Consider the following 21,995-nt stretch of genomic DNA (forward strand, 5'->3'; position numbering starts at 1 on the left):
CATTTGGAATATTACCTTATTTCTGAATAAAACTCAATTCCTTTCTGGGTTTTGAGGACTTTTAATAAAACTTTTCGTAGATTTGGTTCTTCAGTTTCTCATGGCCAGACTTCCGGTTTCATCACACTTTTGTCTTCTGCCTTCTTTGAGGGTGGGATGAATGAATAGAGTACCAAAATAGAGCTTGCATAGTTTATGTCTCTGAGGAATTAGATCAATTTCTGTTGTATAAGTAGGCATCGTTCCTTTGGCTAAATGCTCAAATAATCTTTAGATAGTAACACTACATCAACTTATGGCTTCCTGTGTATGGTAAATGAAGCCAGCAACCTTTGAAGCTTTGGAGATCTTGTGTCTCATTCCCTTTTAAAGATTAAAACCTGTCATAGGCACTTAAGGGTTCACTAACTGGGTGTGGCAAGTTATTAACATATTTGTGGTAGAGCAAAAGTGATGATAAATCTTCAACATGTCTTGCATTAATTTTATAAGAAGACTTCACAACTACAAACTAACCCAAACATTGTCCTTTACTTGTGTCCTTCTTGGGGGTCATTTCTAAAGGAACAATTCGAGACTAGATACTTTATAGATACCTGACTAATTTTGCGAAGTCATGTAAAAACTAGTAATCATGGCATTGAGTAAGGAGGAGAATGGTATCTTGACTGAATGCTTCAGTTCTTGCTCCTATGCAAGACAAAGCCTTAGTTTCAAGATGGTACTGTGGAAAAATTGGTGTAGTTCTTAAACTTCTTCCTTGAAAACACTTAACAACTAGGAAGGTGAAAGTTTGGAAAACAGAAAATTTCCAATTTTACTATAAACCTTCCTGAGCTCATGTAAATTTTGGAAAACTTCTATTCATAAATGAAACTTAAAGCAAGCCATTCAGTCTCTGAGGTGTTTTCATGTTGGCCTAATGGTTTTCCTGGAAGTGGATGGGAGTTTTAACATCTTCAGTGGGAATCAGGTCAATGATAGAAATTAAAAAAAGAATAATTACTAAATCAAGTAAAGATGGAAAAGATTTCTTTAAACAAAATGCAAAGTAGGAATGTTAATCTGTAATTGTACTGCTTGTAACACTTGTTTCTGTGATGCCTGGACTAGGGCGCTGTAGGGTTTTTTGGTTGCTGCTTTACTCTGGAAATCTGTTTGTACAACTAGTTTTATGTGGGCTCCTGTACCTCAGATTACAGCTTCACCTCTAGCAAAAACGGATTTGTTCATTACTCTCACTGCAGGATCACCCATCAGTGCAAACTTGATTCACGTCAAGTGTAAACAAATAATAATGCTCCTGTTGACTTGATCAGAACATGCAACAATGCTGCTTTTCAGCTTTGTGGTGGCTGTGGTGTGACAGCTGATCCTCTGTTCAGTGTAAGTTTGGAACAGAATTGCACTTATAATGTGTTTTAAACAGATTTGTACAGAGAAGCTGGAGAGCTCTGGTGCTTTGCATTGTGTGAGTGTGGGTTTTTGATCCAGTAATCAGGCAGCCTAATACCTGGTTTACTGTCTTGAGATGTAGCTAAGTTTCTTGTCATAATTTTCCCTTTTTATTGGTGACAGAACATGCTGCATACAGCTTACTCCAGTCCTTCCCCTTGCTTCTTTTCAGTACCTTGTGAGTGTCCTGTCTGCTTTCTTTCTCCTCTTTTGTCATTTCATAGTGTGCATATGTCTGTCATTCATTACCCATTGCGCTTCCTTGCTCAAGCTTCATTCTCCAGTGGTTCTAGTATAGAAATATCAATGTATTTGTAGCTTTAAAAATGGCTTTGTTGTAACTTTTAAAATTGTAGATTCCAGAGTAACTTCCCTAACAAGAGCAAGCTTGTATGTACTGCTTCTGTTGTTTGCTCAGTCTTTTTGTAGTAGTCATTTAAATATTGGTGGGATGCTAACAATGAAAATAGCCAATACTTCTTCTTTTTCCCTAGGACTGTATGGTGATAGAACATAATTTTTCTTCAGTAGCGCATATGCTGTAGTGTAATTGAAGGCTGATAAGCTGAGCAGACAATTGAAGTAGCTTTTATATAAATCATAATGTGGACAGCAGAGTACAGGTTGAGCTGTTAAACAGTAATCATCACAATGAGGTTAGGCCTGTGTTTTGATCTTTATAACCTGTGCAATTCTTGTATGTTTACTTGGCTGCTTGCCACCCTCAAAGACTTCTGTATGAGATTTTGCTATCAGTTTCTCTTACATCTGTTTGGTTTCAGTAACAATATGCCAAGATTATATATATTTTTAGTTGTTACTTCTCTACAAATTGAAATGGATCTTTTTTAGCAACCGCTCTAATTCAACAAAGTCAATCTTGATTCTTAGAAACCACCTTTTGCTTTCATTAACTTGAGTATGGTTTATTTTTTGTGTAAAGCAAAAATGAATGTGCTTCTACTGCAATTTTAGACAGAAGGCACTTCATGCCTACCACATTTGCTGCCATCGTCAAGTTTCTCCTACAGCTTTTTTTCTCAATAAAGTTAATGAATTCAGAAGGGAAATATTTCATAATCACATAACAGTTTGTATCTGTTTTTTCTTTCTTTGTGGTTAATAATTACATTTTGGACTCTGCTTCCAACAGCAGAGATAGCTAAGTTGTGAAGAACCAAAGCTGTACTGGTTTCTGAAACAATTTTGTAAACTTTCATCATCTTACAATGTTACGACATTGTTTTAGTTCTGTGGTGAGTTCTGTTATCTACCTTTAGGTTTTCATAATTCAGTTGATGTCCTGAGCTCTTCATCATGTTTATGCATGCAACCAGGTAAAGGAAGGAGGAGAGTGTCAACATGTAGTCCTCCTTTGACATGGAATCTTGACAGTTTATGGTCACCATAGCATTATAATGAAAGGAGAACCTGAACTGCTGAGGCAGTGAAGATTATCTAGAAGAGCTAGGAAATTGTCAGATTACGTCAGAAGTGCTTGTTTAAATATCCTGGTAAAAATTCCTTTAAAAAATGTTCCTTATGATATCTGGTAGGAACATAATTGGATCAGATACTGATACTGGAGGAATGATGTTGTTTCACTGACTGTGGGGAATAGAAGCTATGAATGTCCCAAAAGGCTGTTAGAGCAGTGAGGTGGTCTCAGTTGTTTGACAATTAAAAAAACCCACTTGAGCCCATGAGATAATTTCATTCAACTGATGCCTGCCTGTAGTATTTTTTTTGAAGTGAAATACCTCAGATTTGCTCTCAATTCCAGTAAATTTAGTCAAAGGGTATGGCTTTTTCCAGTGACTCGTTCTGATGGAAGAAATGGTAGTGTCTACAGGATTACTGTTAGAGATAGCACCTCTATTACATGCACCATGTTGGTAAGAAGATGATGCGGGTTTGTTATCGTATATAAATATACAGTATGCCTTTAAGTGGGATACCAGCTAGACTGCAATCCAACAGTTTTTTTCATGTGATTAAAATCAGAAATGGCAGAAATGAGAATGCTTCTGAAGAGTTCAGCTGCAGGAAGCATGCACAGTTCAGTAGACACAAATAAATAACTTTGCTGTTTCTCTGTTGTATGGTTGCTGTAACCAGGCCTTCATTAAAACTACAGTTTCTTTGTTACTAGCAAAGTTTACTTACTGTTACTGAGCACAAACATGGAGTTCTCTGATTGTGTATGTGTATTTTCTCTCTATATGAAGTAAACCTATAGTTTACTACGTTAATTAGTAATAGTGGAAGCATCTGCCATTCTCATTTACCATTCAGCTTGATGAGAGGTTTCATTCTCAAGTCTTGTTATAAAGGTGTACTAAAAATAGAATCCAGGGAGATAAAAAATTAAAGCTCACTTCATGGCAACAGTCTAGCAGATTTTTATTCTGAAGTTTTCACCACAGTGTAAGAGTGAAATAATTCTATAAAGAGAATCTTAAAGGAGATTTTTGTAAAAAAGTTATTTGATAAAAAAAAACCCCAAACTTCTTTAAAAGCAAATGTTTGGTTTTCATAATAAAAACAATTTAACAGCTAGTTTTGTTTACTTCAAAGATAGATCTGTTTTGCAGGTGTTGTGCCAAAACTGCATTCAGGATGTATAACTTAAATTTCAGTGTGATAGTACTTGATTGTTTTGTGCTTTTACAAATTACTAATGAGTCATAGATGACTAGTCCATTTGAAGACGTTCTCTTGGGCTCCCTTTTATTGAACTGAAGTGTGTTTTAAAGAAAGCAAAGCTATAGATCTAAATTACAAGTACTACAAGTGAAAACTAGAAGCTTTTTGGGTGGTTTAATTTAATAGATCCTAGTTATCAAAAGGAAATAAACTGCAGCAGCAGGATTCTTCTGGTTACTCTTCAGCGTACTTGGATATGTTGAAAAGTAGCATACTTGGGTGGTAAAACAGACAGAAACTTCCTTTAGAATGTAGATAAGTTTATTTTAAAGAATATTTTGGCAAAAAGATACTGTTTTCCGTGGTTGTTGAACTTCTTAGTTCAAGAACAGCTCAATTACCTGACAAAGAAACAGTAGTTTGATGAAAGGACACTATATCCTCAAATTTTCAAGAAATAGGTTTCATCAATCAGTCAAAACACAACCTTTTACTCTTTGAGGAGACAGATGACATCAGTTGGGACTTTGCTGCCTTTCAACTTTTGAGATACATACTAGAGCAGGGTTTTCCATAGGAGATAAGAAACAAAGATCCAAATAGCTAGTGAGAAAAAAAATAATCAAAATTAATTACTAAGATAACATCTGTCACCCTTAAACTTTGCATACTAATTTTGAATGTTAATGCAGCATTAACCTGAATTCTAATATGTGTATCTTCATCTCAGCACACAGATTCCAGAAAGAAAAAAACGTTATGGAAACCAAGTTACTGAAAGAATGTAATGCGAGAGGAAGGAAGGAGTTAGAGGAGCTTGGACAGCTCTTTTGCTGTAGAGGGGTAAGGGTCCCACATGTCCTTGAGCAATTCAGTTTGGCCTGTAGCAATAGGACAAGGGATAAGGGTTTTTAAACTAAAAGAAGGTAGACTGAGTAGCTTTAAGGAAGATTTTTTTTGTTTTGTTTTACATTGAGGATGTTGAAACCCTGGAACAGGTTGCCCAGAGATGTTGTAGGGTTGTAGATGCCCCAGCCCTGAAAACATCCAAGGTCAGGTTTGACAGGGCATTCAGCAACCTGATGTAGTCAAAGATGTCCCTGTTCATTGCAGGTAGAGTTGGGTTGGACTTGGATGACCTGTAAAGTCCCCTTCCAACCCAATCCATTCTACTATTCCATTATTCGAACTCAGCTGGACTATTTTGAGGGTTATCTTACCTGGTACACTATATATATAGTAACAGTTAGGGCTTTTTTTGGGGGGGGGGGGGGGGCTTTTTTTTTTTTTTCCTCTCTCTCCCCTGGAGTTTTACAGCAAAACTGCTTCAGTACTTCCTTAAGTGAAAAACTTATTTTCAACACAGATCTATATTAGGCTGTGATATTAAATGTTGCTGAAGTACGATTCTTTAGGGAATGTTGACTGTCTGTAGAGGCATTGATTTCAGTTCACCTTTTCATAAAATATTTTCTGTTTGTGAGAGAAATCTTCCAGTTTGGCAGCCTTATCCAGGTCACTGGCAGCAGTAGCAATATCAGCCTCTGCAACAGGATGAAGATCCAGAATGGGAATTGGTTTGCTGTGGAAGGGGTTGGCCCACTGTTACACTGGTAGTCCTTTGCAGGATGAGCCTGCACAGGTGTTATGCTCTAACAGCAGAAGAATGATAGCGTTTGTGATTCAGAGGAAATTATTTTGCAAAGAAACATAAAATTTCACTTCTTTCTTCTGTCAGAGAAACAAAAGACAGCAAATGGGTCTGCCCAGCACAAATACATGTTGGGGGAACAGTGCTCTGCACATACTGTGTGATTTTGCTGCTGCTTTACAGAGATTTCATAATAAAATACGCAGCCATCCTTAGTCTGCCTTTAAGCTGTAGCTTGCAGGATCCTAGAGAAATTCTGCTTTGCCGTGTGTGTGCCTGCTTTTGTTGAAAGTATCAGTGTTGCCTGCCTGGTAATAGTCACAGTTATTTTACCTTTTCTAATTCTATTTAAAAAAATAATAATCTTGAGACTATTTGCCTTTAAGATTTTGTTTGCTAATTATTCATTTCTGGTTTAATGTTATTGAGTGACATTAATAGTCATTACTTTCCCAGGTTTCCTATATACCAATGCTGTCTTACTGATCTGTCACTCACAGACATACAGTTTTCCAATTATCTGGTTGCCATTTGTCTCCTCTTCACTGACTCTAGCTGACATTTGTCACTGTCTCAATTCTGTATCACCTGTTGTTGTTTTTTCTTAATCTTCCACTGATCTCTCTTCAAGGTCCAGAAAACTTGCTTGGATACCTTCAGGTAGAGAAGTGGTAATACTAAGAGAAGTTAGTGTAAAGTTTGAGTAGTGTCCTTTGATGTGCTAGGCAGTTTGCCCAGTCTGGGAGGGGAGTGGTCTCAGACTGATTAGCTGGAGTCGCCCAAATTACATATTTACAATTTAGTTGTTCTGCTTAGTTTTTTGGGAATTCTGCAGAATTCGGGAACCCTTGTCTGAATAGTCTCAGTTACCTGGAGGAAGAGCAATATGGAAGATTGTAAAAGACACACAGGGAAGAATTACCTGCACAGGCAACGAAAAGGAACATCCAGGGATACAGAAAGATCTCAGTCTCCAAATACGTTAGTCTGTATGCAGGGTTCTTGTTTTTGAGCCAACAGTGGCAGTTCCGACAGCTTGATGTATGGCAGTTGCCATATTTTGTATGTTTAAATGAAGATGTACTTTTTTTTTTTAAAAAAAAAAAAAAAATATTTTTTTCTCCTGCTCCTTGAAAGTACCCTGAAAAATACGTTTTGTGAGGCTTGGCAGGATGACTTAATTTGGGAGTGGGATGTTGCTGCAGAAGTACAGGGACAGAAAAAGAATGATATGCATATGGTTATTTTGCGGCAGGAGTTGTGATGACCTGAACCTGTTGCAGAGAATGAAAGCACTTGGCTGAATTGTTTTATCTGATATCCAGTTGTTCTTGTTTTCCCATGTCATCTTTCCTTAACAGCATTTGTTGTTGTCCTTTATTTTGTTCACAGACTGCATTCATTTCAGATACCATTTTTTGTTTAGCTAGACTAAATAAGCTTAAGGCAAAAATCTGCAGGTTTTCAGGCTACTCTTCTGCTGCGCAACAGTTATATCACAGTGGCTCCAGTGAGGACAGTCTTGCATTTGATGTGCAGCAGTGATCAGTGCTCTACTTCTGTGGAGGTATTAGATTGGCTTAAGCAGGCTTAGGCTTTGTCTTGTAGGGCATATTGCCACCACCTTTTTGTTGCTAACATAAGTATTTGCAAAGCCACTTGGCAAACATATGTCAAAACTCTTACTTCTTTCCCAGGTTGTCAGCTATCTAATCATTTGCATTAGGTATAGTCTCTTTGTGATGTGTTTAGTATCCTTGGCAATGGATGCTGAAATGATCCATGTGTGCATATCCAGTTGACGATTAAATGGCAACGTTAACACTTCAGACAGATGTAGCAACATTTGTCTAAATGTTCTAACAGAACAAATTGGTCCCATGCTAGGACATCTTGACTGATATGTAAAAATTGATACAGCAGAAAAAAATGCAGTTTACATAATTGTATGGAGATTTTCTGCCTATGTGGAATCTCTGAAGTTGTATCAGTTACAGGATTGGAAAAGGGAAGAAAAGACAATAATTAGTGACTTTTTTAAAAATACTGAATGAGAGTGATTTGTAAGTTTAGGTAAAAGACATTCATTAATTCAAACACATTTTTGAAACACAGTTCAAACTCTGTTTGTTGCAAGAACAGCTTTATTTTATGCCCCTTTGGAATTACCTTTAAAATATCTCAGTAGAGATAGTACGCGTACTCAGCCTGACTTTAAGAAACTTGTTTAGGCTGTTTTTCTGTCAGTAGTTTCTTAGCTGTAGCCAAGGTATTCCATCTCTCTGTTGCAGAAATAGAATTGTACCACAGCTTATTCTTGTCAGAAATCCCTAGAAAAATACAGAAGAGACTGATAAATATTATGCATTAAGTCTACAAAGAGTCTGTTTTATCGGGTTTTTTTCATCTTATGCTTTTCAGTGTAACAGATTTTAAATGTGGCCAGTTATTCTTAGCAAAGATATACATATATGTTGTCAGTACTGTAGAAAGTGATCTATACCATGCTGCTTGTAGTGTCTCTTATTTGCGAATTAAAAATTCTTCCTGAGTTCCTGTATTGTGCTTTCTTCCAAAAAGTGAACAAAACAAACCCCTCAATTACTGTGAAACAGCTTTGATTCTCTTGCTTTTTTTTGTCTTCTGCATGTGCATAGAAGTGTAAGAGAAATGCATTCAAAGCTGTCTGTTTTTTAAATCATTCCTGACTCTTTAATGTTACTCGTATGCACAGATGTGTATGCTTACAATAATAATGGAAGCGTTTGGTATTACTTTTGCCTTGTAGGTTTTAATGTAAGGCCTTTCTCTGTGCATTACTCAGTGGGGTTTTTCTTGTGTTCACACTATACAGAACGTGTATTGAGGTTCAGCAAGTAATGTGCCCAAAAATTTGACATTTGGAGGAAGAACAGTGAGCTGTAAATTTACCAATATACAGTGATTGCACCAATTAACCACAGAAAATTATTTTTTTATGGTCTTCATTCTGCTGCAGTTTTAATCATTACAAGACTTTTTTCCTGGGTTGAACTCTTATAGCTCTGACATGATGGTTAATTTCAGGCAAGCCATGATAAGGTTTCCTCAACAGCTTCGCTAGTGCAGTTAATTTCTGTTTTAAGAGAAGAAGGCCAAAAGAAGGGTTTTTAAATTTTGTTTAGAAACTTGTGCCGCTGTTCTTTGTTTATCCAGATCAGAAGAGTCTTTATTTTTTCTCTTGGTTTATATTGCTATGGTATATTTGTTGTGTCTCTTGGTGCTTGATTCAAGAATATCAAAGTAAGTTGAAAGCTTTTCATTGCTTTAGGTCTTGAGTTGTAAATATAACATTTTTGCAAGCACAAGAAGAAGCAAATGTTGAAAACTCTGGTCATGGAAGTTCAGGTGCCCACAGGACAGGTGGTACTGAGCTGATAGCTACTGGAGGTTGGAGAGAAGGTTCTTCAGTATCAATTTCTTTGATTTGGTTTCTGAATCATGGCAGGGGAAGCAAGCTTTAGTTTTTCAAAGTCCGTGCTTTTTATTGACCAGATTGCTCAGGCTTGCAAAAGATTGCAGATGCTTCAGTCTTAGAATGAACATTGTCTTCTTGAGCGTAGAAGAGGTTTTCTGCTAAGTTTTCTTCCAAAGACTGGCTCATTTGCAAAACTAAGGAAGTTTGGTCCTAGAAGTGATGACTGCAACATTGCATATCTGTCACTAAAATAATCTCAGTTTAGGGAGCAGCAAGCTTTGTGTGCACAACGTACTACTTTTTTTTTTAGATGTTTTTTCTGAAAGCTGTAGTAAGGCTTTGTGCTTATTAATCAAAGCTCATAAAATTACAGACATTGCTTTTTGTTTCTAGTGCTTATTATGTCTTTTGAGATGGAAAGTTCCATGGCTTATTGGTAGTATACTTACTACATTCATGTAACCTTCTGATTTTTGCCTTGCCCTTCAAGACAAAAAAGGCTTTCAGTTTATGAGTTTGACAGCAAATGCAAGAAACTTTGCCAGTCAGCTCATTTGTTGGCTTAAATGTCAGCCAATTTAACCAGACTTACACTGTGTTTTTTCAGTTGGCTGCTGAGAGAACAGAACCTTTGATAATTAATGTGAAACTATTCGTCAGTACAATCTATGTAATCTAGGGAGATCTATCAAATAGAATGTGTCTCTTGGTTTTTCTGTTTGATATTGCTTGTATCTATATGGGGTAGAATATGTGTGTACATTTTAAGAGTGTAAACTTGCTATGATTACCTAAGTAAAACTTTGAGTCCAAAAGAAAGAAGATAAGCATAGGATATGAAAAAAGTACTGCAAGATTTGACCCTTTTGGCAGATTTGTTGGTTTTCTTTCTTTCAAGTTCTGTACCAGTAATACGGTTAAATATTCCTGTGGTAATGAGCAATATATTTTTTTACTTAAAAGACAATTTAAAAAGAACCACCATCTTTTGATTTCTGTCCTTTGTTACTCTTTAAAGGCAAAGGGATTGGAGGGGTGAAGATACGAAAAAGTATTCACAATCTAAATTAAATTAGGACAGGCTAATTGCCACATATTTCCTCTGTTTTGCAGAGGTTCTTCCAGTTGATCTAGTTCAGGAGCTGAATATAGGTGCTCTTATTTCACTTCAGGAGGAGCCTCTTTGCCTGTATTAACTAGTTAAACTAGCCTTGGATAGGAAGCTAACGTTTGTGAATACCTTTCTGCCTCCAGTTGTCAGTAATTGGTTATGAATCTATAAATACATTTCACCTCAAAAGTTTAATTCCATGTTGAATACTGTTTTATTCATAAGGAAAAGTCTGTGAGGGTCCTTTTGCCCTTTTTTGGCTGGGACGTCAAACTAGGCTGTGATATTTGACTTCACAATTATTTTTCTTTCATTGGTAACAAAGGCCTTGTTTGTCAGGTGTCACTTATATCTGTACAGTGTCAGTTCTTTGACCTAATGCAGCATAAAAGGTAATAACTTTTTAAGTAGTTCTGTTCCTGACACTAGAGTCTAGTTGACCAGGGTCATGTTTGTAAAGACTGAGTGTGAAAAACTGCAGTAGAAAATTTTTTCACTGATATGAGTAAATGTGAGTTGAGACAAATACAAAGAACAGATGCAATGAGTAAGGTGCTATGTTTGTAATCCATTCTTGTGGAGTAGAATTGTAATTGTAAGGAAGTGCATCTGTATTAGATATGAATCTTACGAGTGCTCAAACTGGTGGTTTATGATCTTAGGTAAAATGTCTATATATTTCTCATTAATTAATAGTTTGCTCTGTGTTTGATGTACAACATATGTGATCCATAGCTTTTTTCTCCTTAATTCAGGTAGATTGAGAACAGCTTAATAAACACTATGGAAAGTTGGTTTTCTTTTTAGATTAAGGGGACAATATCCTTGACAGGTGTTTCCTGTTTCTGTTTTTAATTAATATGGTTTGCAGTAATCTAAGCTTTTCAGACCTCTCTTTCTGACACAAGCTTGGATTATCATGTTCAGAAATACTTTCAAGTCAGATGCGTATAAGGTTATTAATGCAGCCAAACAAATAAGTGGTGCATAGTTTATTACACGCTTGAAAATATTTTAACAGATCTGTAACTGGTGTAATTAAAATGCTAGTGGAAAGTTAAATTAGTATCTGTTCAGACTTGAATTATACAGTGAATGATACCATGAACTTTGAGAATCATTAACAACTGTAATGCTGAGGACCATATGAAAGAGAATTTCATGGTTCTTGTATTTCTTGTTTCTAATTGTGTGGACTGCTTGTATTTTTCAGTCAATAATACTTCATTTTTCCATCTTAGATCCTAAAAATGTAAACCTCTTGACAGAATCTTCAGATCTCTTCAAAGCTTTGCCACAGTATACCCTTTTGCAAGTTTTTTTACTCATCTTCACAGAGTTTGGTCAACTGCTGTGTAAATGTAGCTGTTTGGTTGTAGCGATTTTATGAACTCAGGTGGAGTGTCCTCTGTGTGTTTGCACCTCCTCCTGTCGTAGGAGTTCATATGGAGTGCTGTTACCTGCTTTCTTTGATGTCTTATGCCTGTGGCTTTAGTTTGTTAACCCATCTGTAAGGGCCATGCTGTGCCCATGTGCTGCTGTTAATGTAGGGTTTCTGTTCCTGTCCTTAGCTCCTGCTTCAGCTGTCCTCTTCAGATAATGAGTTTTTCAGAACAAGAACTGCCTTTAGATGTTTGGAAAACACCTACCATGTTGTAAAGCAGCTCATAAAAACAGTCAAATAGCAACTTCAGTATGTATCTAAGTGGAAAAGTAATTTTAAAACTCTTAATCTCTCTGTAGATGCGTCTTAATGCAATATAACTTCTGGAAACCGAAGAGTCAGCACTTGATCTGATCCAAAGCTTATTGAAGTTGAAGCACAGGTTCCCTTTGATCTCAGAGGGCTTCGTATCAGCAAAATCTTAGTGAGCTTTTGGTATTTGTGACCCTCCTGAAATAAGCTGGCTAAAATTTAAGCTATCAAATAACTTCACTGCTTTTGAAAATTTTAGGTGAATTTGTTTTAACTTACAAGGATTAAGTACACAGCATATGATGATTGTGTATAAAGACCTTATGCATTCCTTTTTTTCACATTCAGGGTACCAAGGGTCTGGGAGCTTGGAGGGAGTGGTGGGTCTTTTTTGAGAATTCTGTTCATTTGCATTATAAGGCCTGTGATTTTTGGTGAACAGATCAGTGCAGAATCTAGTTGAGTTATTGCTTTGAAATCAGTATGCTTCAATGTCTACTTGTTTATATATCCAGGGTGTTGTGAACATCTGTGTTTGCTAAATGAGAATTGCTGTAGTACAAGTGTTGTGGAAAGGATTGGTCTGAGATAAAGGGAGCCAGAACCCACTTGTTTGAATCTCATCTTACCTGGATGATTTGAAAACTGTGGAGTTTGTTTTCAGAACTGTATTATAGAGATCACTTTTAAAGGACATTATGAGTGAAGTGGGAGTTTAAGACTATTGAAGCAAACTTAAGCTAATGACAATGCATGTTGGAAAATAATCTCCTGCAGGTTTTAAAGAGAAAAGCATATACGCAAGGTAAATTTCAGCTTTGTTTTCAAAGATTAACTTGTGTTGCTTTTAAAGACGAAAGTACCAACTTTTCAGTTAGACTGGAGATTGATTGTAAGAAGTAGCAGTTCCTTTAATACATTGTCGTTTCCTTCATTTTGTATCAGTATAAGGATTGAACAAGTATTTCTCTGCCAGCTTTTCTGAGTTTATCAGATTGCTTGTCCTCATTCTGTCTGCAGAAGACTAGAATTTCCATTAGTTGTGTTCAAATGTATGCATCTATCTTCCATGACATCTAACATACTTGATTTGGGTATGACTTATTCAGAGTAGATAAATTTATAGAATAAAATATTCAGGCCCTGGGCTTTTTTCTAAAACTCAAAAATAAAAACAACAGTGTATTCTTCTCACAATTATTACGAACTTGGGGGAACATCAGGAGTCTTACTGCATCTAATCATAGTCACTAGATGTGTATTACCAACAAAGTAATTCCATTTTGCTTTTAAATTAGATTTACTGTTAAATACAAAAAGAGGTATGTATGTTTGAGGACTGGTGAAAATGAATATCAGACGATTTCCCTTCAATTTTGTTAAACTGAACTAAAATTTACTTTTCTGTGAAATTGCTGTAATTTCAGAGAACCAGTTCTAGTTTTGCATAGTATATATCATATTTTCAAAGCTCTGTTCACTGAGATCTTCTCAAAGTACCAAGAGTTAGCAGGTTCTTCAACTTTGGCCAGAAGTGATGATAAAGAAGTAGAAAAGGTAGGATGTTTCCAAGTGCTAGGTAGTGGTCACTCCTTCTTTTCTTTTTCTTTTCTTTTTTTTTTTTAAATATATGCATTCTTCACGCATCTGAATTAGCAAGAATACTGATGCTTTAAGAGAGGAAAATTTGGGTTTGTATCAGTGAGCAACTTTTCCTTTAAAAAAAACTGCATTACATTTCAATAGAAAGAAGCATTCGCTCACAGCTTCAGATTTAGAAAGTCTCTTGGATTTTCTAACCTATATGTCTGTTAATTTCTGTGTAATATTCTGCAGCATTAGACCTTCTTTTTGATTAAAAAATTGTGTAGGCTTAAGTATTTGCAAGATCAAAACCCAGGAACAGCCTGTTTCTATATGAAGGCATCTGTTTTTTCAGTTGCTGCCCAAGTGGAAAATTGGAAAGAAATTGTTGTGCTCTCAGGTAGCTTTAGGGCATTGCATAGCTAAAAATTGCATATGTCCTTTTTGAAAATAATGTATGTAGGAAGATGCAGGTTTTGGAGCACACTGTAGGAGAATTGGGTTAAACCACATATAAAGGATGTGTCCTTCCAATTTTTTAAAAAACCCTAAATTTTTAACATAGGCCATTGTTTTGGAAAAGTTAAAATAAAGGTAGAAATAAAGCAGTTTCAAGTAAGATCTTTAAAGCAGGTCCTGAACAGGAAAAGTAAATGTTCCCATTGGAGAATGTTCTCTGAACACAGTTTCTTAACAATAAGAATATCCTGCTTTTGAGAGAGTGCGCAAAATTATTCATGCTAAGGCGTGGCTCTATTGCATATACAGTAACACATTAAGAGGGCAGATTAGAAACTGCTGGCTTAACTGTATCTCTAGCAGTTATATTTTTATTTCCTACATACTTGTACCTGGTGTCTGACTAGTTCTGCTTATAGTAGCTGGGGTTGTCTAAGGTGTTACCCTGTTTTGTAACCCACCCCTTTCCCCTTGGATGCAGCTGCTGCTTTGCAGTGATTGTACTATTCACCTCAAAGTTTGGGGTCAGATCCCAGAGGTGTTCTTTTATCTATCCTTATGTCTTACTTACTGTCCTGTGCAAACTGGTCTTGTGATGGTTTATAGTCTATGTATGCATTCCTCTGCCACAAACAACCACTTCCAACTTGTTGCACCAACTTGTTCTCCTTTTTATTACGTAGCATCTAAACAAAGAGTAAGCTGTACAGTTGAAACATATATACTCAAAGGGACAATGTAAAAAAAAATCATATTCACAATTTGATATTAAATGTAGATCTTTAACATACTACTTCTTGCTTTTCTTTGCTTAAAGGAGGACATTGAGGAAAATGTGATTTTGTGTGTGTGTGTGAATTATGCATTCTTGAGTGCAAAGAGGATGATGCAGGAAAAATATATGAGCAGCTCAGATTTAAAAGTATGCTGTGCTTGTGTTTGACACTGCCTATATGATTCTTGGAGGCTATGAGCAGATGAATAAGTCATTGTGAAGTAACATCTACGGTGAATTGTCCATATGGAGTAACGAAGGACAGAATTGTGCTTCTTGTTGTGTAAGGGCAAACATATGGCGCACTGCAAAGTTCACTTACCAGCTTAGACTTGTGGCAGCATGTTTATTGGCGTGGACCTTTGTTGTTAATGCTTGTTTGCTTACCGCTTTCCATGGAGAAAGTGCCTCCTGCTTTGTTCCCAGTTTTTAGTCTTACTGCCTGACTGTAGAGAAACATCCTTTTTTAGCTGCTGTTATCAGCCCCTGTTTCCCTAGGTGGGATCGGGTTTGAGAATTGCTTTTGTGTTTAAGGCTTTTGGTGTTGTCCCCTTCCTCCTTTTGTGAAAAGGGCAAAATACGGAGAGAAGTTCAGTAATTTCTCATCCGTAAACAAACAGTGAAAGAGGGGTCCCAGCCGCCACACCACCAAACCAGTGGGTTTGGTGAAAGAGGCTGCAGAGGAGGCAACAGAATGTACACTCATCACGTTATCAGATGACTGTTTTATTATTGGATTGTAAAATTAGTGATCAAATTAGCTGTTTTGGGTTTGGGGTTTTTTTGGAAAACAAAGATTTTCTTTTTCCCTAGCAGAAATAAAAATTGCAAAAATGTATGAGCACCTACCTCTCCAGACATTCTTCTTCAGTCCAGTAATCTTGTTTTAAGGACAGCTTGCATATTGACTAAATTTGCTGTAAGCCTTCCTGCATTTTTATGTGAGGTAATTAAATTTCATTTTCTGATTAACTGATTTTTGTCCCACTTTTTGCTCTTTAATCTTTTTTTTTTTTTTAGGCTTCCTTAAGCCAGACTTAATATCGATAGAATGAAAAAGTTTAAAAGGAGACTTTCCTTAACCTTGCGTGGAAGCCAGACCATTGATGAATCACTGTCTGAGCTAGCAGAACAAATGACAATTGAAGAAAACAGCAGCAAAGATAACGGTAAGCATATCTTTCACTTTCAGAAAATTTAAGTATTTTGTCGGCTCCCAGTCCAGTGAGCACTGTTGGGTTTTATTCCACCGTTCACAATTGCATGGACTTCCTCGCTAACCTTTTGTTTTGATTTATTTTACATTTGGCTACCCTAGTTCTTTCAACAGGTTCATATGTTGATAAAAATTGGTTTGCTTTGATATGGAACTGTTATGAAGCTATTTGTCAAAAGTTACCTAAATCAATATTTAAATGTGGTGTGCTGCAAGGATGGTAGATGCTCGTTCAGTAAACCAACCCATTAGTTTATTAATTTAGTGGGTCTCACATCAACTTCATATGGCTTCAAATTCAGCTTTTTTCTCAAAAATCATTATTTGGTAATATAATTGACAATAATTACTTATTAGAAATAAAACTGTTTACTTTATCCTTAGTGATGTAGTGCACTAGTCTGAGAATTCTGTCACCTCTTCATGTCTTTGAATAGTACTTCAGCAGTATGAAGGTGACTGGAAACATTCAGGATAACCAGCTTGCCTGTATATTCTTATGCAAGTCTTTGGCTGATCCCATAAATACATTGGCTGCTGTAAAGTCCACATTAATGATAGATACTGCTTTTGAATGCAATCTGCGGTAATAATGACTGGAAGAGATTTTGTTGCTTTGTTCTGTTTCCTGGGCTGTGGCATTTAAGTCTTATTTCATCTTCAGTGCTGATTAGTGTTACTTCTTGCTCTGCTGATATCTAAGGTTTTGTCAAGTATCAAGGGATCTGAATATTTTTTTTCTTCCCCCCACTTCAGACCAATAAATGATCCTGAATTTTCCCACTGGAAACTGACAGGGCTGGGAAGTTTGAGCAGAAGTAGAGGAATTGGAATTTGCCCTACAGACTTCAAAAACCCTATCCAAGATTTATTGCATACCAAGCTTTTGAAAGCTGAATTCACCTTTGGCAAAACAAAGCTATTAATATTTTTCTTTTTTACCCTTAATTTCTGGTATATTCATTGCTATTGTCCTGTCTTCATCATGGGCTTTACCCAGTAGTTTAGAAAACAATGTTTATTACAACTTTTTATGTGTTGATACAACAGGTCTACCCTGAAACAGTAATTGCAGTATTTTTGCACTGATACTTGGAGACACTGAGCAGTTGTCACACGTGGTTTCACTTGTATTAGCCTTTGTTAATGATGCATATTGTGTTTGGACCTGTATATACTTCTGACAAATTGATTTCATTATGCAAAAAAATGCTAAGAATATTACTTTCACACTGGGAAATGAGCATGAAAAATCATCACCAGCATCAGTGAATGTAGTGAACTAGGTTGCTGAATAGATTCAGTTGAAAATTGGATCCTGGAAGAATAAAAAAATTTTACTTTAAATTGGACCATGTTCTGGGTGCCAGCTCAAGGGACAGAGGACACAATAGCTTGTTTACAGAAGCATAAGCTTATGCTATCTTAAACCATGTATGAATCTATTTGCAGTTTGTAATATTTATCTGAGAATTATCGCAAATAGCAATACTTACATGTCTTCTGCATGCTTGTTGCCAAACTTTGTCAAACTTCTCAGTAGATACTTAAAGTGATAAAGATACAAGTCAAGAAAATGTTTTTAATTAAAAATTCATTATTAAGCTTTTAATGCTCCTTTTATTTTGTTTTTCACGTTATTTCGTTGGCCAAAAGGAAGCTTATATGCTAACACTGTGTGATACAATACTTGCTATGTTTGCAGCTGCAAAATTCAGTTGATTCCTGAGTAAAATCTTTGGATACATAGAGGCATTGTTGATCCTCTTGAAAGAAGAAGAATAGTAAACTGTACTTTTGGTATGCGTGATCTTTAACTCACAATTTTATGTCATTTAAGAGTTTTATTGACATTTGCTTCCTTTTTCTGATACTTCTAGAATGCTGGTACTAGTATCTGTCCTATCTTTGATCTTGCAGAGATGAACAGGATACTACTATGTGGGGTTTTGTTTTCCTTTATTTTTCTTTTCTTTTCCTTTCCAACCCTACTTTTCTTAGAAAGTAGGGTTGGAAAATGCTTCTTACACTAGCTAGTCCTGCTTTTCTAAAGGAAGCTCTAACTTTCTCATAGATCAAGATACTTTGGAAGGAATAGTTTTCAGAGAGACTGTAGGAATTGGGGTTTGGGCAACAACAATTGCTGGAAAAAACAGTCAGGAAATGAGTTCTCCCTTTTGATGAAATACAAGTTTGGTAGAGAACATAGCTTGGAAAAAAATCCTTCAGTGGATGTTATTTTGAAAAGTTGCTCACAAAGGAGTGCTAAAATGAGAAAAGTTTGCTTTTGCACCTTACAAAACCAGAGTGCTAAGAAGCCTGTACTAACTGTCAATATCCAGCTGAGACACATGAGAGGATGTAGTTTCTATGAAGTGATAGCTGCGTTAAGACCTTGAGAGTGCATCTTGTACTGCGATGGTGTGATCTCAGAAGGCAGGAGTAACCATCTCTGTAGTTTTGCTTTTAAGAAGAATAAATAGCTCCTTTACCCTGTGGAACAAAGAAAAACAAATGTGCCCAGTTTGCAGGCTTTGGATCTGTTCTTAAAGGAACTTAAAAAGCAGTCTAGTAAATCAAAGGCAAGCCAGTATCTTGATCTACAGAGAATCAAAGTCAGGGATACAAAGTCTTCAGAAACTGGTTCTTCATGTGTGGTTTATTTTCAAGCATTATTGCTTCATGAACTTGAGAAATGAGGGTTGAAGGACATTGCAGCTGTTCTTCTCACGCCACAAGGCAATGATAGACCCTGAACACTGAAGGCCTTCACAGCAGAATTTGCTTCCATTGTTGTTGTCCCATTTTGTTCTTTATTATTTTTCTCTTCCTAGCAAATCACCCATCTTGTCTCCCGTCATTCCATTCTGATGGCTGTGTTCATTGAAGGGTATAATTTTATACTCACTAGCTTTTTTCCTTCCTGGAAAAATGGCTGTGTTACTGGACCATAGAGGTTGTAGAGGCTGCATCCATAGAAGACCACATCTATGCTGATCTGGGATCCATGCGCATCTCTACCTGATTTTTTACATAATATCCTGCAAAATCTTTTATTATGAAGTTCCAGTCCAGCACTGTGATTCCAGATTCCAACATGCACATAGTACCAGGGACTTTTCCTCATGGTCACCCTTTTGCAATAACCTGTCTTGTTCAACCCCCTGCCAAATGTTTACTCTCCCAGAACAACTGCCTCTGATTTCAAATAACTACTGCTCCAATCCAGAGGCCCGCTTTGTCATAAGGTCCAGCTTCGATGGGTTGTTTGAAGACTTTTAAAGAACAGTACTCCTAATGTGGAAAAAGCTGTCCTATTTGTAGTTCACAGGCATAAAAATACATACGTAACTTTTGATTTCTTCAGAGTGCATTGATACCACTGAATCGGCTAACCTTTTTGTGTGCTATCTCATTTCATACGCAGCCTCCTTCATTGTGTGATGTCAGTACAATCTCAGTGTGCAACACTCATCCAGCAGCAAAAAAATGGGATTAGCAAGGATCAACCCATATTGTTCAGTGTAGTAGCAGAGAGAGCTATTGCACTGAATGTAGAATAACCAACAGTTTTGGTTTGGGTTTTCTTTGGAACACCATCAAATTATTTAGTGACCAGAAACCTATATGTAATTAAATCAGCTTTACAAATTATGTTCATCGTAATTGGCTTCTGGGTGAGGCAGCATCGCCAAAGCAGATGCATAAACCATAAATAGAGGGACCAGTGAAATGCCTGGTATACAGCTGAAGCCTTATGAAATGGGGACTGTATGAAGTATACTTTGGGCTAGTCTTTTATCTAAGTACAGAACCTTTTCATGGTCTCTAATGTTTTGACATGCAAAACTAATTAATTGGATTTTTTGTTTATTTATCATTCTATCTTGATTGAAGCACACTAACAATGTGCTGTCTTGCTGTTTTAATTCTAGGTTCTACCTTAATACATGTATTCAGACTAATACTAAAAATACTAAATGGTAATTTGTAGCAGTTGACCACTAAATTTGCTCCTGAAATTTTTTCCTTGCCAGTGACATACTAATGAAATTTGGCTAGAAGTAAAATCCAAATCATGCATATTTAAAGCCCGATTAACTGTAAAATTTATGCAAATACTTTAACTACATATGAGTATGCTCTCTAATGAAAGCAAAAAATGTGGCTGTATTGTGTAATATTATAAAATACATTATTGCAAACAGCAAGCATGCTTTTAAGAATAATTACAAGTTATGTTCAAAAATACATCCATCTCTCTTGCATTAATATATAAGTAACTTGGAAAGCCATTCTGTATTGTCAGTTTCTGTTTTTACATATAGATATATATGCACATACATACTAAATTAAAGCAAGTGAGATTCTTATAGAAATGGCTTCATTAATTTCTAGAATAATACTGATGTCCATTTGGTCTTTTTTAGCTCAGTGATGTGATCATAGGATCCCGTCTCACAAACACTTGCATAATTTTTTTGTAATTTTACAGGTGTGAGTAATAATGGAAGAATCAGCTACAGTAAAGTGCGTAAGTGTTTTTTAGGTTTAAGGCCTTAATGACTAGCTAATACTCTGATAAGAGGAATGAATGTTTATAAAAATTGACAAATTGCAATACTGTCTCAGAACATCCACGTGTCTTTCTAGTTGTCATTTCATATCACTTTCAGTACAACTAAGAAACTCCCATTCCATCTGCTATGTGTGATTCCTTGAGTATGGAAGGAAAACTGTGTTACAATATATTTTTAAGACAGTGTTCTTGAACTGGAAATATGAACACAGAAATACTTACTGGTAATAAATAAATATAATTTCTTTGTTGATACTGGAAGAAAGTATCAATATAAAACAAGGGGGGGGGGGGGGGGGGAAGAATCCCCAGATGTGCTAGTGTTCATTCTAGTGCTACAGATTACTGCAAATAACTGGCAGCTGTCACAGCTAAATATTGAACCTTGTACTGTCCCTTATACAGTACTGATGTACCCTTTTGTGCTGTGGCATACATAAATTTTTATTATTTTTTGATGTGGTTTCTCCATCCCATGTAAACTGCACAGCATAGTGTTCTTTCTTCCCTTCTGATTTAATTTGTTCTTCCCACAAAACCTGGAGGTTCTATTCATGTATAGAAGTGCTTATAAATTTAAAATTCAGTGCCTGAAAGCATGCCGCAGAGGCCCATAGTCTTGGGCAGGGGTGTCCACTCGTAAGTGTTTTCCTTCACAGGCTGAACACAGGTTTGGCAGGAGAACATGATGTCTAGATGCAGAAGTGGACTGTGAATACACCAGATTTCTGCTAGTGTAGACTCACTGATGGATACATAGAGATTTGTTCTCACTGGAATTCAGATGGTCTTGTTAAGTGCATAAAAGTAAAATACATGTAACTATGTTTGGTTGGCAGTGTGGCCTTGCAGATGCTTGTGTTGGGACCTACAGGGTAGTTGTGTATGGGGATGCAAGGATGGAGGCTACAGATCCTTGTGGATTGGCTACAGTGCTGACTCACATTGATTTAAAATATACCTGAAACAGTGTTCTGAAGGATTTGGTGTAGTGTGATGCCTTCTGGAGTTAACGCTTTTTAAAGGGAAGATTAGTAATTGATGGTGTGTCATGCATGTATGATTGGAGGTATGGGACTACCAGGCTTATGTTCCAATATGTGTTCTGATGACCAAAAGTACTATCTTGAGAATTAGCTTTTAAACAGTATGAAATACATAAATCTAAAAGGCAGGTTTTTGACTTTGAGTATATTTCATTTGATTGTGATCTTTGCCTTGGTACCTAGACTGAAGGTAAAACCTCATTGTCTGTGAACTCAACTCTGAAAGGCTTTTTGTAGTGTTTTTTAGATGCCTTGATCTCATTTTTTGCCATGTGTATTATCTCTGGGTTTTGTAGTTTAAACAGACTCCTTGGAAAAAT

The 21,995-nt window shown here is 36.4% G+C and overlaps 1 protein-coding gene across 4 annotated transcripts in view; it reads left to right on the plus strand.

The window, feature by feature from the left end:
• Positions 1–21,995, plus strand: part of CDK17 (cyclin dependent kinase 17) — a 96,736-nt gene that overhangs the window by 22,424 nt on the left and 52,317 nt on the right. For 2 of the 4 annotated variants that reach the window (XM_055809160.1, XM_013303445.3), the window contains exons 2-3: positions 15,855–16,003; positions 20,546–20,584. In XM_055809160.1, the coding sequence (XP_055665135.1) occupies positions 15,886–16,003; positions 20,546–20,584 (157 nt within the window). In that variant the 5' untranslated portion in view covers positions 15,855–15,885. Of the gene's footprint in view, positions 1–15,854; positions 16,004–20,545; positions 20,585–21,995 lie in introns of those variants that run through there. The other 2 variants (XM_055809161.1, XM_027794217.2) reach the window with 2 other exon arrangements.

This window comes from Falco peregrinus, chromosome 6, assembly GCF_023634155.1.
Source record: "Falco peregrinus isolate bFalPer1 chromosome 6, bFalPer1.pri, whole genome shotgun sequence".
Lineage (NCBI taxonomy): Eukaryota > Metazoa > Chordata > Aves > Falconiformes > Falconidae > Falco > Falco peregrinus.